Genomic DNA, 14,549 nt, shown 5'->3' on the forward strand with positions numbered 1-14,549 from the left:
GAACCGGGCCCCCCCAACCGCCCCCCCGAACCCTGAACCGGGCCGAACCGGGTGTCCCCGAACCGTCCCTCGACAGTGTGAAAGTCAGTGGGTTGGACGGGGGCAGCCTGGGGGCCCAACTGTGAGTCTTGGATGCCCGACCGGCCTGTCCCAGGGACTGATACTTCCCCCTCCCTGGGCTAGTGTCTCCTCTCGCCAAGTTACTGCTCGGTCAGTGGGACACGGGCTGTGGGAGCAGCAGCCTTAGAATTAGGGGACGGGGCCAATAGAAGACCAGACGCCTTCTCTGCATGGGCCCAACGGGCCGGTGCGCCTCTGAAATCACTGCCAACCGCCTTGCCAATGAGATGTGGAACCAAACACAGAGCAATCCACTGGAACTGACTAGGCAAGAGCCTCCTCTCCGGACACTGACGTGCTCCACCATGGCAGTAACCCTGTAGTCAGTGCTAAGCTCTCACGCCACGGTGGGGGGACCCCGTGATCTCCCGTCAGAGTCTGAGAGCATCTGGGTCCCTCTTCCATCCGAGCACTGCGCTGATTCGCTCTTGTGGGATCTTACAGGATCACAGAACCAGGTGGTATGGCTCCATGGAAATCTTTAAGCTATGGAAGATGACGTGTTACTAAAGTGTTTCTCTTCCCCGTGTCCCCACACAGGGAGGCCCTCGGAGAAGATCCAGATGCGAAGAAGGCTGAGGCAGAAGAGTTGAGCAGGAGCCACAAGCAGATAGAAGAAAGCAGACAGGTTAGAACTAAGCTATGGCAATAGAGTTCAACACAGGCAAGTTGATTAAGGCCACGGAATCACGTTTGGCTCTGGACTCCTAGTCGGGGAGCCTTTGATGTCACAGCCCAGAGTAAACCAATGGACCTGTGTGTTTTGACATAGCGAGAACTAATGTTTGAAAAACATGTCCATATGCCAGGCAGATCTACAACCATAAGCTCATGAAAAATGTTGCTTCTGAAGCACTAGCTTCTTCTACCTATTCACCTTTAGGAGTTCCTGAAAACACCCTCCTACTTCCAACTCTGCAGCTAAAGCCAGGCAAACACCCACTATACTGAGCTTCCAAGTACAAACCATGGTGTGTGGTACTCGCTCATCGCACTAAGGGTGTAGTGAAGCTAGAACCCACTGTGAAGAACTGGGCCTCATGGTGGTAACAATGATTCTTCGAGATGATTGCCTGCGTAGAGCTGCCCTGCAGGTGACACATGCCTCGGGCGCATTCGGTTCCTTCCTGTATATCGAGAATCTGTTGTGAGGCTCTGACCTAGTGAGGACGGAGGGTGGGGCCTGTGGGTCCATGCTGGGAGTCATCTCGATGACCCACAGTCACCAGGGGAATTGAAACTTTTTTTCTTCTTCAGTGGAAGCAGCAGGTGCACAGACTACTTGTATTTAGGTACCTAAATATGGATGTAGGAGCCAGACTTTAGACACCCTGGCTTGAAAAATGCTAGCCAAGTAGTCCTCCATTGCAAGGAGATTGGGCCCCTTTGCCTATGTGGCTTGCTCTGTCATTTTGCTGTGTTCACAGAGGCTAGCTAAGCTGCTCAATGACGGCACGCAGCTAGTGACCAATATCCAGGTGGCTGCAGACGCAAGGGAGACCCAGAGGAGGGCTGAGGAGGACGAACTCAAGCGACAGAGGTAAGAGATCCCGCAGCTCTGCTGTGTCACTGGCAGGAAGATCTTTGCTCCCCTGCTAGGCCCTGCGCATCCCCTGAAAGCGCCAGCTTCGGAGCAGGGCCACCCACATGCCAATCAACTGGGGCCGCTTTGGCAACTCACTGACAGGCGAGAACTGGGTTTAATTTACGTCAAGGAGCAAATGGCAGCCACCCTCATCTGTAATATGCAGAGGTGGCATGGAGAAGCTGCAGGTTCCTTCATGCAATGCGGCCTGCCTGATTGGATCTGGATGGAGCATTGCATGCTGGTGTGTATAGCTTCCCCAGCCCGCACTCGGGCACGGAAGGTGATGGTGATTCCTTGTGAGAACTCTGTGCCCTGCAGGTTCTCATTTAGCCACCACCCCTGGTTTAGAGGAGCCAGCACTGGCCTCTCCTCTTTGGGATTGCAGTAGAGAAGCCTGGTTGTTCAGCCCCATCTCCCTGCTCTGGGACTTACCCGTTGTCATGGGCAAACAAATCCAACGTTGCTGAATGGACCTGTGCCTCCTAAGAGCCCCCAGTCATTTTCATGGCACTCCCCAGGAACCTGCTGGGACCGGAGAGCCAGGGGACTGATACGAAATCGTGAGCCTTTCACTTGTGGGTCACTTTGGGAGGGGACGGTGTGCAATGGTTTTGTCCTGGGCTAGTTCTTAGGTGACCTGTGTCCATCTCTCGGCTGGCAGCCTTGCTGGAAGTCTCCCTAGGAAAGACAAAACCCCTCAGTCCCTGGCGATGGCCCACTGGCAGGGCGTGTGTGTGAGGGAAGCGTGTGCTGCTGCTGCGTGCACTGTACCTGCTCCACGGATGAATGGAGGCCTTGGGTCCCTCGTGCTGCAGATCCAGCATCTTCTGCTAATGCTAACCTTACTGGATCGGTGCCTGCTGCTGGAGCTAGCCTTCCTTGGCCAAGCCCACTGGCAGCAGTGGTAATGGTGCGGGGTGTCTGCGACGCTGGCCTCCTGACAGACCCAGGTAGCCAGACGAGCGTTTCCACAGCCAGTTTGTTCTGACCAATTTCTGCTTGTGTAATGTGCTCCCTTTGAATCCAGTGCATTCCCAGGGCTCTGGTACAGAGACCAGTCCTGCAGCCATGTTTGTCGTGTCCTCTACATACTGGCTGCAGAGTCGTCTCTCTTAGTGCGTGGTGCCTTTTCAGATCGGGAGATGGAGCCTATCGTTAGGGCTACAGAAAAGCTTGTTGCCCCACTAACATCTTGTCTACCCTTTGGTTTGAAACTGATTTAGTCCCTAAAGCTGGTGTCCAGGAAGACACTAACATGGCTGGAAATCTCAATGTGGACGGGGCCAAGGGCAGCCGCCGAACCCTCCACCAGCCCCAGTTGCGTTATCTGCCTTGTGCTGGCTGCTCTCTGCAGGCTCGAGAAACTGGAGAATGAATCCAAGACTAATCAGGACAAGTTTGAAGAGATCACCTCGAAATGGGGCTCGGCCAAAGAGAAAACCATCCCGCAGGACCTGTGGGACGTGCTCAACCTGCAGCAGCAGCAGTGTGCTCTGCTCATCGAAGAGAAGAACAAGCTCATCAGCGAACTGCAGCAGGTAGATTGCTGGAGCCAGAAGTGCGGGGTGGGTGTGTGTGGAGACGGCTGTGGGGCACTGAGGGTCTTGCTGGAGCATGTTAATGTTAGAGGGACACTGTCCAAGAGTAAGTGACCCAGAACTGACTGTCTCTTCTCTTAGGCCAGGGTACTGTGCTCCCCTACAATAACAAATCCATATACACAGACTCAGCATACACTCATGTCCTGGCAGTAACAGACCAGGACCCAATAAACCTGTTCCATACTTTTCCCACCCATACCCAACAACCCTCCAAGTTCACACCCAGGGTTCTTCCCATCAATTTACTTTCCTCTCCCTCAGCTCTTCCGTTACGCCTGATTTCTCCAAGCTTTTGTGCTGCTGCTGAGGGGTGTGGGAAATACGGTTCTGTATTGTAGTTTAAATGAATTACTACTCAGAGCTCTGTATTGATATGCCTAGTAAGGAATCTGTTTGTCAAAAAATATTTCCTGAATCTTTTTTGTTGTCTGTCTTGCTAGACATACTTGCTGACAGGTATTTTGAAATAACTGACCAAAAATAATTGAAACTGGTGTGATTTTTGACAAATAAAATATGCAGAATTTTAAAATGTGTGCAGAATTTTAAATTTTTTGTTGCAGAATTGTTATTTTTTTTACAGAATTCCCCCAGGAGTAATCTCCCTGCCAATGCTTGATTGTTCCTGTAATTTACTCTTGGGGCTTTCTAGTCCTGCCCCCTTTAGTCCAGACAAGGGTTAAATAGCCCAGGAATTGGGGCTTCCTCCTCCTTGCTAGCAAGTGTAGTAGATCTTCCCATCATCTCTTCTCTCTCCTAACCACTGTTCTGTTCCTCAGTTCTCTTCCCTCGTCACTTTCCATAATGTCTAAAGGGGCAGATGCAGGATATTGATCGTTAGGTTCTCTGGCTTGTGCTGAAGCTCTGCAGAGCAGCGTTTCTCAGTTCAGGGTCTGCTCTTCTCCTGCAGGAGCTGAAAAGCAAAGATGACCAGTATGTGAAGGATCTCAAGAAGCAGTCAGACGACATTAACCTGCTGGTGGAGAGAATGGAGGAGCAGATCAGAAACCTAATGAAAACTTACCGTTGGGAACTCACGCAGATTGAGGTAACAAATGGCTTCATAGCAGGATGGAAGCAAGCAGTGAATTATTCTCACGATAAATCCACCGGGGAGTTCTCCTTAATGGAATTATCTCCGGCAAAGGGGTCTCTTGCTCATTACACTGGCATTTCAGCAACGCTGGGTTCTGGCTTCAGATGTTTCTGTGGACCAGAGCTCTCACTTTGCCAGGTGGAAGTAAAACTGGAGATGAACGGAGCGCTGCGGTTCTGGTTATGTGATTCTGGGGTCTTTCCCTCTCTAAGTTACTGGGGATCCAGTGGAGCCCAGGCCAGTAGAGACTGAAAGTTGTTTCTATGTGATGACTGTTCATTCCCAGATGTGTAAGGCCAGAAGGGACCATTCTGATTATCTAGTCCGACCTCCTGTAGAATGCAGGCCAGAGAATTTCACCCAATGGCCCATAAGTTTTGGTTGAGCTAGACCGTACCTTTCAGTTTAATGTAGTGGCTTGTTGTGTGAACTAGATTTCATCCTCACACCCACGCTAAACTGTTCACAGACATCTTCCTACAAACCGAGAGAGCCAACAGCCCGCTTAACCCCAGACCCAGTAACACCAGCTTTTGTACCTGGCAACTGCTGGGTCTGCGGTGCTGTCAGGGCAATAGGGAGAGCGTGTTGTCTCACAGTTAGAGCAGCGCACTTGCAATCCCGAGGACTCGTTCTCTTTCCAGCCCTGCCACTGAACCCTGCTGTGACCTCGGGCACAGGAAGAGGATGCTGTGCTTGTGCCTGGGTGGCACCTGGCGGCGATCTGGAGCTGGCTTCTGTCACGGAAGCCTCTTGCCATTGCTCCCGGAGCTTGGCCCGGTAAACAAGGCTTGTCCAGCGTGGCAGCGCTGGCAGCAAGCCGGGAGCGGGCCTTGCGGTGTGCACGGCGACCCGCTCACAGCACTGTCTCCTCCTCAGAAAGCTTTCGAGCTGGAACGGCGAGAGCTGCTGAGCAGCAACAAGAAGAAATGGGAGCAAGCCATGCAGGCCCACAACGCGCAGGAGGTAAGGGCCCTAAGGGGAATTGTGATCAGCGAAGGAAGGCTCCTAGGCACTGAGTAGCAGCATGTCTCAGTCCCTGTGCCCGCTCTTGACATTGAAGAGCCTGGGGTCAGAAGGGGCCAGGTGTGGGCAGAGAGCAGGTGGGCCGAAGCCCAGCCCTTGGCAGGGTAATGAATGCTTCACTCTGCCCTCCTCTTGTAGGGTTGATGCCTGCTACAGGGCAGGCGTAACTCGGCAGCCCAGCAATGCAGGATCAGGCTGCCCTGCGCTCCCTGTCCTTAGCGCTCTGTACCTTGAAGAAGACACGGGAGGCTGGGGAGACGTCAGCTGGAGCACTGTGTCCACTGGGCGCCACACGTCTGGAAAGATGTGGGCAAACTGGAGAGAGTCCAGGGGAGAGAGACAGAACTGATCAAAGGGTTAGAAACCCTGACCTATAGGGAAAGGTTAATAAAACCGGGCCTGTTTAGTCTTAAGAAAAGAAGACTGAGGGGGGGACCTGATAACAGTCCTCAAATCTGTGAAGGGCTGTTCTAAAGAGGACGGGGATCGATTGTTCTCCATGTCTGCTGAAGGAAGGACAGAAGTGATGGGCTTTATCTGCAGGAGATTCATGTTAGTTATTGGGAAAAACTCTCCAACTCTCAGGGGAGTGAAGCTCTGGAACAGGCTTCCCAGGGAGGTTGTGCAATCCCCATTACCTGAGGTTTGTAGGAACAGGCTGGACAAACCCCTGTCAGGGGTTGTCTCAGTGGCGGGTTAATGATTTTGCCGCCCCCAGGCCCTGAAATAATTGCCGCTCCCGGTCCCATATGAACTTGTTTTAGTTTTTTTACAAATTCGTTTGAACTAAAATGAATCTAAATATCATTAAAATAATTGAACATTTACAAGTTTTATTATAAATAAAATTACAAGTACAGCGGACCCTCGCTTGAACACACGTCTGTATAGCGCGATTTCGCTTATAGCGCGGGACCACGCATGGATCCAAAACTGAGAACCGCTTAATTTCTTCCTTCCAGTCATATTATTAACATTTAGGAGTCTCGCGAGTATGTTTACTAAATGGCGTCGCGCCGTCATTGGTGGTTTCAATACGCGCTATGATTGGTAGAATCGCGGCGTCACTGATGTCCCGATTACAAAAATGCTGCTATTATAAATTTGCTGCCCAAGGCCTAGGCCTTGTCGGCCTAGGCGATAATACGCCGCTGGGTGCTCTAGGTTCACTTGGTCCTGCCTCAGCGCAGGGGGCTGGACTAGACGACCTCTCGAGGTCCTTTCCAGGCCTACGTTGCTATGACTTTGTGATTCTATAACCTCAGAAAGGTAGGGCTGGAAGGGAGATCAAGAGGGCTTCTAGTCCAGCCCCCCACGCTGAGGTAGGATGAAATATTCCTCAGTGTGGGGGGAGTACTGGACTCCGTTGTGCTAGTACACACAGGATTCCCACTTCCTTCTGCCCTGCCCCCAGTCACTACTGCCCCTTCAGCCAGGGCTGGTTGCTTTGATCTTATGACGGAGGCCAGCCACCTTGGAGCTTGGAGTCCGTGCAGAGGGCACCGAGATACCTCAGTGACGGGCAGACTGGAATTGAATGAATAGACAGGGGATCCCATAGATGGATGGTCTTTTTTTTTTTTAACTCATTTTTTGTTTGATTGACTGTTGGGCCACATCCTCAGCTGGCGTAGATCTGCCGAGCTCCCCCGGACTTCAGCGGAGCAATGCAAATTCAAACCAGCTGAGCTCTGGCCCCGGTTTTGTACCCGGACTCCTTGCTGCACTGGGGCTCCTTGGTGGCTGTGATGTGCCTGGAGCAGGAACAGCCGGCGTCACTTCAGGGGCCTGAAAGGAAAGGGACGGAATGGGCACCCGATTAGCCTGGCTAGCAGCACATACCGGGTGGGCAGGCGTTCAGGGACTAGAGCAGATGGCTGGCTCTGTACCGCCTATTGCAGTCACACTCACACTACACCCCGTATGCACTGCGTGTAAGGGAAAGACATAGTGTTAGTGTCTGAAGTAAAGACTGTCCGGTGTTGGGCACAGGGAATGACACTCCTGCCTGGTTCGGTGACAGCCCAGGGTACCTTGTCCCCACTGGGCTGCTGCCTGGGAATGATCCATATCCCTCCTTGCTTTGGCCTTGCCAGGGCAGCTGGGATTGGGAAGGCTGAGCAGCCGATCAGAACCGGCGATTCTCTGCAGTCGTTTGACTCTCCTCTGGTCTCCTTCTGCCCTCAGCTGGAGAACCTGATCACCCGCATGCAGAAAGTGGAGGAGTACGAGAAGCAGCTGAACCAGCTGCGGGTGCAGGATGCCGAGGAGTACGCTACCATCAAAATCCAGCTGGAGAACGACGTACAGGTGTGGAGAGCAGGGCCCAGGGGAGCAGAGACACAGGACCCCACTGAGTGCATAGGGCCCACCAGGAGAACACAGCAACCGCTCTGTGGCTGTCATGGGGAAGGGACTCTTTCTTTTTAGCAGGCTAAGCTAAATGGCTACATTTCCGCAAACTGCACAGCTTGTACTGAGACGGGAGAGAAGGGCAGCAGAATCAAACTCTCAGCCTTTCTGGGCTTGGCTTCCGTGTACAAAAAGTTAACAGTAGCAACCCCCCCCCTAGCTGGGGTACCCCTAGGGTTCCTCCCTCATGATTGGTTAACCTGCCCCCTAGATCCTCTCAGACAGTCACTTCCAGCTCTCTTCTATCCAGAGGGAGTAGTGAGCCTCATGTATTCGTGAGTTAGCCGTGCTTACTTGCGATCAGCACCTGCTATTGGTGGGGGTTCAGGCAAACACTGCCCGCCTGTTACAAGGATAGAAACTTTCATGCATGTTACTTTTATCGGACTAGGCTCAGAAGGCACTTCCCTCTGGACAGATTATTCCAGAATTATCCGTGATTGTGGCTTCCTGTGAAGCCACTGGTACTGGCCACTCAGCCGAGAGACTGAACTAGCCAGATCCCTGGTCTGCCCGGCACGGCAATTTCTGTCTTCCTAAGTAACCACCATTCATATTGCAGACCTTGTGACTGAGAAGTAAAATAACCCTCTTCCTACCGATGCATCTTCAAGTGCTTGAATGACAACCTGTCCAACAGGAGGGAGGCAGAGAGATTCTCACACCTGCACCTGGATTGTGCGGCTGTAGCTCGGACAGTAGATGCTGCCTCTCGCCCGTGTGCTGCCATGACAGCTGAGGGCCCCTTAACACTCGCGCTGACGTCGCTTGGCTGGGGGCTGCTGGCAGGGAGTTCTGAGCCGGTGACTCCTCTTGCCAGCCGATGGAACAGGACCTGGTGCACGGCTGCCCATGCTGCTGCCTGAGGGGTTGGCATGGGGACGAGGAAGCTGATGCACTCTCTGTCCATGGCACTGAGTCGGTGGGTGACAGGCTAAATGAGGGGTTCGATAGCATGGCAGTACAGGGAATGTCTGTAGCACCTTTGTATCCAGGAGGGCTTCATACAGGGCTCGTCCTTTAGAGAAGGAGCTTCATTGTAAGACTTCTGCACTGTCCGCTAGAACCTGGGGAGTCTGTCCTAGGCACTCTCTTTCTAGAGCCCCAGGGCTAGCCATGCGATGGCAGGGAGGGGCTCTGGAGTTGCAAACCTTCCCCTGTCAACAACAGAGGATGGCTTTTTATTTTGTTTGGAATCTCAGATCCTGGAGCAGCAGCTGCAGCAAATGAAAGCCATTTACCAGCTGAACCAGGAGAAGCTGGAATACAACTTCCAGGTGCTAAAGAAACGGGATGAGGAAAACACCATCATAAAATCCCAGCAGAAAAGGAAACTCAACCGGTAAAAGATCAGCCCAGTTCGTGTGGGGCTGGGGCAACGCCTGCAGCCATATTCAGCACTCTCTGGGTCACTGTCCATGTTCTCACTGCAGCCCACAGCCCTCTCCCTCTCCCCACAAAGATTGAATATAATCGGGCTTTGCACAGGGGCTCTGTGAGCAGAGTCCTTCCCCCTCTGGGGTGCTGCGGCCACTGGGCTGGGACAGGGGTGAGGAGTGGCCCATGTTCAGGCGCTAGGACATGCTTGCCCTTGTATGTCCGGCTCTGGCTGTGTGTATGGATTTATTTACTCCTGGGGGAATTCTGCACAGGTACAGAATGTACGTCCCCCACGGATAGCTTTGCTTCCCCGCCGAAAAATGACTTTCTGATGGGGAAGCAAAAGGAAGTCACAAGAGCGGTCATGCGCCCCTCCCCAGCAGTATGTTTCAGGTGCCCAGGGCAGCCGGCAGAGAGGTAAATCACTGTGGGGCGGGGGCAGGAATGGGGAAGACCCGGCTGGTGGCTCCTACCCTGCGCTGGCCTTAGCTGCTAGTCCCGGCTGGGCTGGAGAGGACGGGATTTCCTCTTCCCCTGCATGGCATCCAGGGCTGGGTCAGACCCACCCCCAGATTTCTCCCCCGGCTGCAGGTAGCTCTGCAAACTCCCCTCCCACCCCACTTCCTGCACCCATCACTCCTCAGCTGCGGGGGGAGGGACCCCTGTACAGGGAGCTGCTCCCCCATCTGCCCAACTCTCCTGCATCCAGACCCCCTCATCCCCAGACCCTCCTGCCAAGCCTCGCCTCCCCCCTGCACTCAGAACCCCCCCGATGAGCCCCACACCCCCTACACCTGGACCACCCCAAGTCATCTGCACCCAGATCCCCACCCCACCAAGCCCCAACCAGCTACTCCTGGATCCCCACTCCACTGAGTCCCACTCCCCCAGTATCTGGACCCCCCACATCCAGACCCGCCCCCTGCTGAGCCCCACCCACCTTTACCTGGACCCCTCTGCAGAGTCCCATTACCGTTGCACCCAGAACTCCCCAACAAGCCCCAATGCATCCAGATTCCCCCCCCCCGACCCCCCACTGAGCTGCTCACACCCGGATTGCCCCACACAGAACCCTCTCAACCCACACCTGGGTCCCCCCACACTAAGCCCCTCCAGACTTGGATCTTGCCTTGCTGAGCCTGCCTGCCCACACCTGGTGCACCTGGCACAGAGGGGCAGGGCTCTGGGCTGTTTCTGGGGCAGGCCCAGTCCTTGTGCTGTGTCAGGGTTGGGTGCAGCCTCACCGCTGAGTCTGTGCCCCGGGATGCGGGGTGGAGCTGCACAGTGATCTCCCACCTCTGTGCAGCCAGTGGCCTGTGCTCCCCAATGCCAGGCTGGAGCCCCCACATTTATCTAACAAATAAAATTTGCAGAATTTGAAAATATTGGGTGCAGAATTTTAATCTTGTTGGTGCAGAATTTGTAATGTTTTGGCACCGAATGTCCTGGGGAGTAATTTGTCGTTGTTAACAGCCTGCCCTCCTCCTCAGGCTGCATGACGTGCTCAATGCCTTGAGAATGAAACTGGCCAAACAGATAAAGCAATTCCAGGAGGAGAACCAGACCCTGACGGCCGACTACAAGCGCATCGTGGAGCAGTACAAGGATCTGCAGAGAACGATGAGGTACGGTGTGTCCCAGAGACGCGTCCTCTCTTTGCGCGGGGAGAATTCGCGTGGGCACTTGAGGGCAGCTTGCCAGGACCCCCAGGGCCTCAAAAGGTGAGGAAATGCATATTGCTGTAGAATGTGTGCAACACTGAATGACAAAAGAAGAGGCCAGGGCAATACCGGTATGGGCAAGTTTTACAGGATGCAGACAGGAACTCATCTCAACATGCCCCCGTGCCCTAGCCGCAATAGTTAGGCCGAAAACCTAAACTTCCGAGTCCGACTCCTCATCCCCACCTACGAGGGGATGCGCTTCGGGAGTGGAAGCGATGTAGGCCGAGGCAACAAACTTGTGAATGCAGGCTTTAATGAAGGCACATCCGAGACAGAGAAGAGCGAGCCCAACTAGAAGGGACACAAACAGGGATTGGAAATAGGATTTGTAGGACGCAAGGCCAAGCCAATCGAGCCATGACCAAAACTGGAAGGACTCTCGTGACTCTTGGACAGTAGAGCTCAACGTTTGCAGGTCTTTAACAATTGAGGACAAATTAGGAGAAATAGAAGGCAAAGAAACGCAGCATTTATCAGCAAAGTCGGGATATACTTCAGCAAATTTAGTACAAAATGAGGAAGATTGTAACAAATATTGAATCATTAATCTATTTTGAATACTATACTGAACAAGGGAATTTAACTGCTGATTAATTAAGGAGAGGCCCTTGCCCGTAGTATTAGCAAGCATTTCAATAGCAAGGGATTGAAACAGCACTTGATCACGTAACATCATATAACCAACAGGGTTAAAACTAACAATAGAGGAGGCGAGGGAGGAAGCTGCTGTTTGCAAACGAGTCCAAAAAGAGTGGGTACTACGATGGTGTCGGTGGCTAGATGGCAAGGTATAAATACCTCCGCCCTGTAGATACAGGGTGCCAATGGTGCATATACCCCGGGGATTGGGAGGAAGCACAGCAAATGCAACATTACCGCAAATCCAAAAATGACCGGGTCTTAAGGAAGAAACTGTGGTATGGTTCCACCCATTATTGGTTACAGAATAAAAGCTGGATGCACGATTGATACATGCAGCCTCAGCATGATGCATATGCTGGGCATGAAACAGATACGTATGTGTTATGGAGGTATAGAAGGTTCCAAAAAAAACATTATAATTAAGACGATAAGAACAATTAATGGGAGGGGGATAGGTAAAATTAAGAGTGGGTTTAGTTAGGGAGGTATTAGCATAAGAGAAACTCCACATAGAACAATTAGAATAAGTACCAACCCAAGTAGGGGCTGGGGTTAAACTATTACCAACAAAAACCCAACAATGAGATGCTGGAACTCTAATACTCTCAATTAAAGGAAAGCTATGATCACTTCGACCTGAAGCATTAAGAACTGGAAACACATAAGAATTAAATTGTGAAGAACAATTATTCCAAACACTAGAAGCAGCCCACTGCACATAGGGGGAAGAACAATTCACACTAGAAATATTAAATGAAGAAAAATTATAAACTATTGGTACAAATTGAAAGGGTAATGGATATTTAGGTGAGAACTGAGTGGAGCAAACAAGACAATCTTCTGGACTCAGCGCTGACAGGGACTGGTTTCCGCTGACCTCCTGCACCCAGTAGGCGGCGAACCAAGTTTGTAGTCCACCTTCTCCTAAGGGCTCCGTGGGCAAAGATGTTGTGAGGGAGAGCAGCATAACCTGTAAAACAGAATAATACAAGCCCTGCTCAGGGGCATTAGTTTGTTTATTAAGAACTACGTTTGCTGAGCCAGTTATGATGAACTAGCTTGTCACCAGGGGTACTTGTAGCCACTAAGTAGGTGTTAGGGTACATGCCGGCCCGGAGAATGGTGGCTTTTATAGGTTCTCGATGGCCAGAGGCTTGGGGTTCTGTAAGCCAAACCAGTTGGCCGGTGTTAAACACGGGGGACCAAGGCGGCTTAGGTGTAGGTGAAATGTGAGGCCAGCGAGAGTAACTTTTGTTGAGTGCGATAAGTACCTGGGGTAAAAATGAGCTCCAGTTTTTAAAATCAGGGTTGGGGTTTGCTGTTCGCAGCATAGTCTTAAGGACTGCGATTTTTCGCTCCACCACACCATTGCTTTGAGGATGATATTTAGTATGGATGTGAAGGGAAGCCCCTCGGATTTTGTGGGGATAGGGGGAAATTTCCATGGCTGGGAGTTAACTACTTCGCGGGTATAGGGGGAATGATCGCCTACGGTTATAGGGAGGGCTTGCAGAATTTGATTATGCAGTTTAAATTTTTTAATATCTGAGACACCTAGCAGATTTTTTGATCCTAACAAGGCTTTTATTTTTCTTACGTATTTTTCGTGGGCAATTTTAACCCAAACCACGGTTTTTCTTGTACTGCATTGAGGCCTTGAACAAACATAAAGGAGCCAGTAGGACAGTGGGGAACGTTGGGCTCAATAATGCTAACTTGAGCTCCAGTGTCTAATAAAAAGGAGGTGGGAGTGTCACCGTTAACTAACAGGGTGGCATATGGGCATTCATCGGTGGGATCTTTAATTTGGGCCGGGCAGCATCCGGCCCCTATTCGTTTTTTGACCTAACATAGTCCTCCCAATTTTTCCAGCCTAGCTGTTCAGCTATATTTTGCTGCTCTTGGTCTGACATTTTACGCAGGGCTTCTTTGGGGATTCCTTTGTTAAGAAGGAAGCCAAATCGTGCCCGTTCAGCTTTAGTTCGCTCAGGATATTTTTGGGGATTAAACTGACTCTTTGGAGGGTCTTTTGGTGGCGAATCAACTGGGAGGACAACAGGCGGGGGCGGCAGTGACCACTTAATTTTACTAACTACTTCAAATAACGTTAAGATGGATCTGCAAACAGCCACATGCAAGTGCAGCATGGCACCGGTGTCAGCTCCAGGGGCAGCTTCTAATGCTAAATCAACTGCCTCTGCTGAGACAGGAATTTGGGTGGGATCAGTAACATGTATAAAGGGTGTGGCCACCAATTGCTGTTGAACAGTTAAATTAAGTGGGGTTTGTAGTGGATCCCACAGGGCTATGGAAGCTCCTGCGATTGCCCATATTAAATCGTGTGGAGTAACTAAGGCTCCCGGGGGGATATACAATCCTTTAAAACTGCCTTGCATTGCTAAAATGGCAGCTGCCGGGGTGGTAAGTGGCCAAATGCGATTATTTAATAAAGCATGACCCGGGAAGCCTCGTGCCCAATTGGCCGTTTTGGCTAAGATGCCAGCCTCCTCACGGTCCACCCATTCTGCTCCGTGTTCTAAGGCTAGCCGCCCTACCCAAACCATAGGTGCCTCATCGGCTTTTCGTTGCGTTTCCTTTAAAAACTCTTTAAGTTCGGCCTTAGTACGTGTTCGCAGTTCAGTAACCTGCGTGGTGTTGCCTGTTTGTGCATCTGTTTTAGTTCTAGTTATCGCAATAGGCAAAGCTTCTGCTACAGTTTCAGATTCAGTAAATTCTGGGGCTGTTGGCAGAGCTGGACACAGAGGAGTTTTAGGAGCTTCATATGGGGGTGGCAAAATTTTCTGAGAGGGACTTGGGGAGAGGGAGGTAGTGATGGGCTCTACCTTTTCTGTCTTCTCCTCATTATCATCTTTAGGAGAGCTTGGGGCTGCCTGTTTAGCTGCAAACATTGTGCCCCCGTGGAGGACAGAGCACAGATCGAGGGCCTTACATATCATGCT

General features: G+C 51.7%; 1 protein-coding gene across 1 annotated transcript; it reads left to right on the forward strand.

Moving 5' to 3' along the window:
* Nucleotides 1-660: 660 nt before the first annotated feature.
* LOC112103279 (dynein regulatory complex protein 1) lies at nt 661-10,848 on the forward strand (the record flags this gene model as incomplete). The annotated part of the gene is made up of 8 exons (XM_026662530.1): nt 661-748; nt 1,548-1,660; nt 3,063-3,246; nt 4,220-4,357; nt 5,285-5,371; nt 7,619-7,741; nt 9,046-9,185; nt 10,714-10,848. Coding segments are annotated over 8 exons (1,008 nt in total), but the record flags the coding sequence as incomplete, so codon positions are not given.
* Between the last annotated feature and the right edge of the window lie 3,701 nt (nt 10,849-14,549).

The sequence above is a fragment of the Terrapene carolina genome, unplaced genomic scaffold (assembly GCF_002925995.2).
Source record: "Terrapene carolina triunguis isolate 2854851 unplaced genomic scaffold, T_m_triunguis-2.0 Scaffold28237, whole genome shotgun sequence".
NCBI lineage: Eukaryota > Metazoa > Chordata > Testudines > Emydidae > Terrapene > Terrapene triunguis.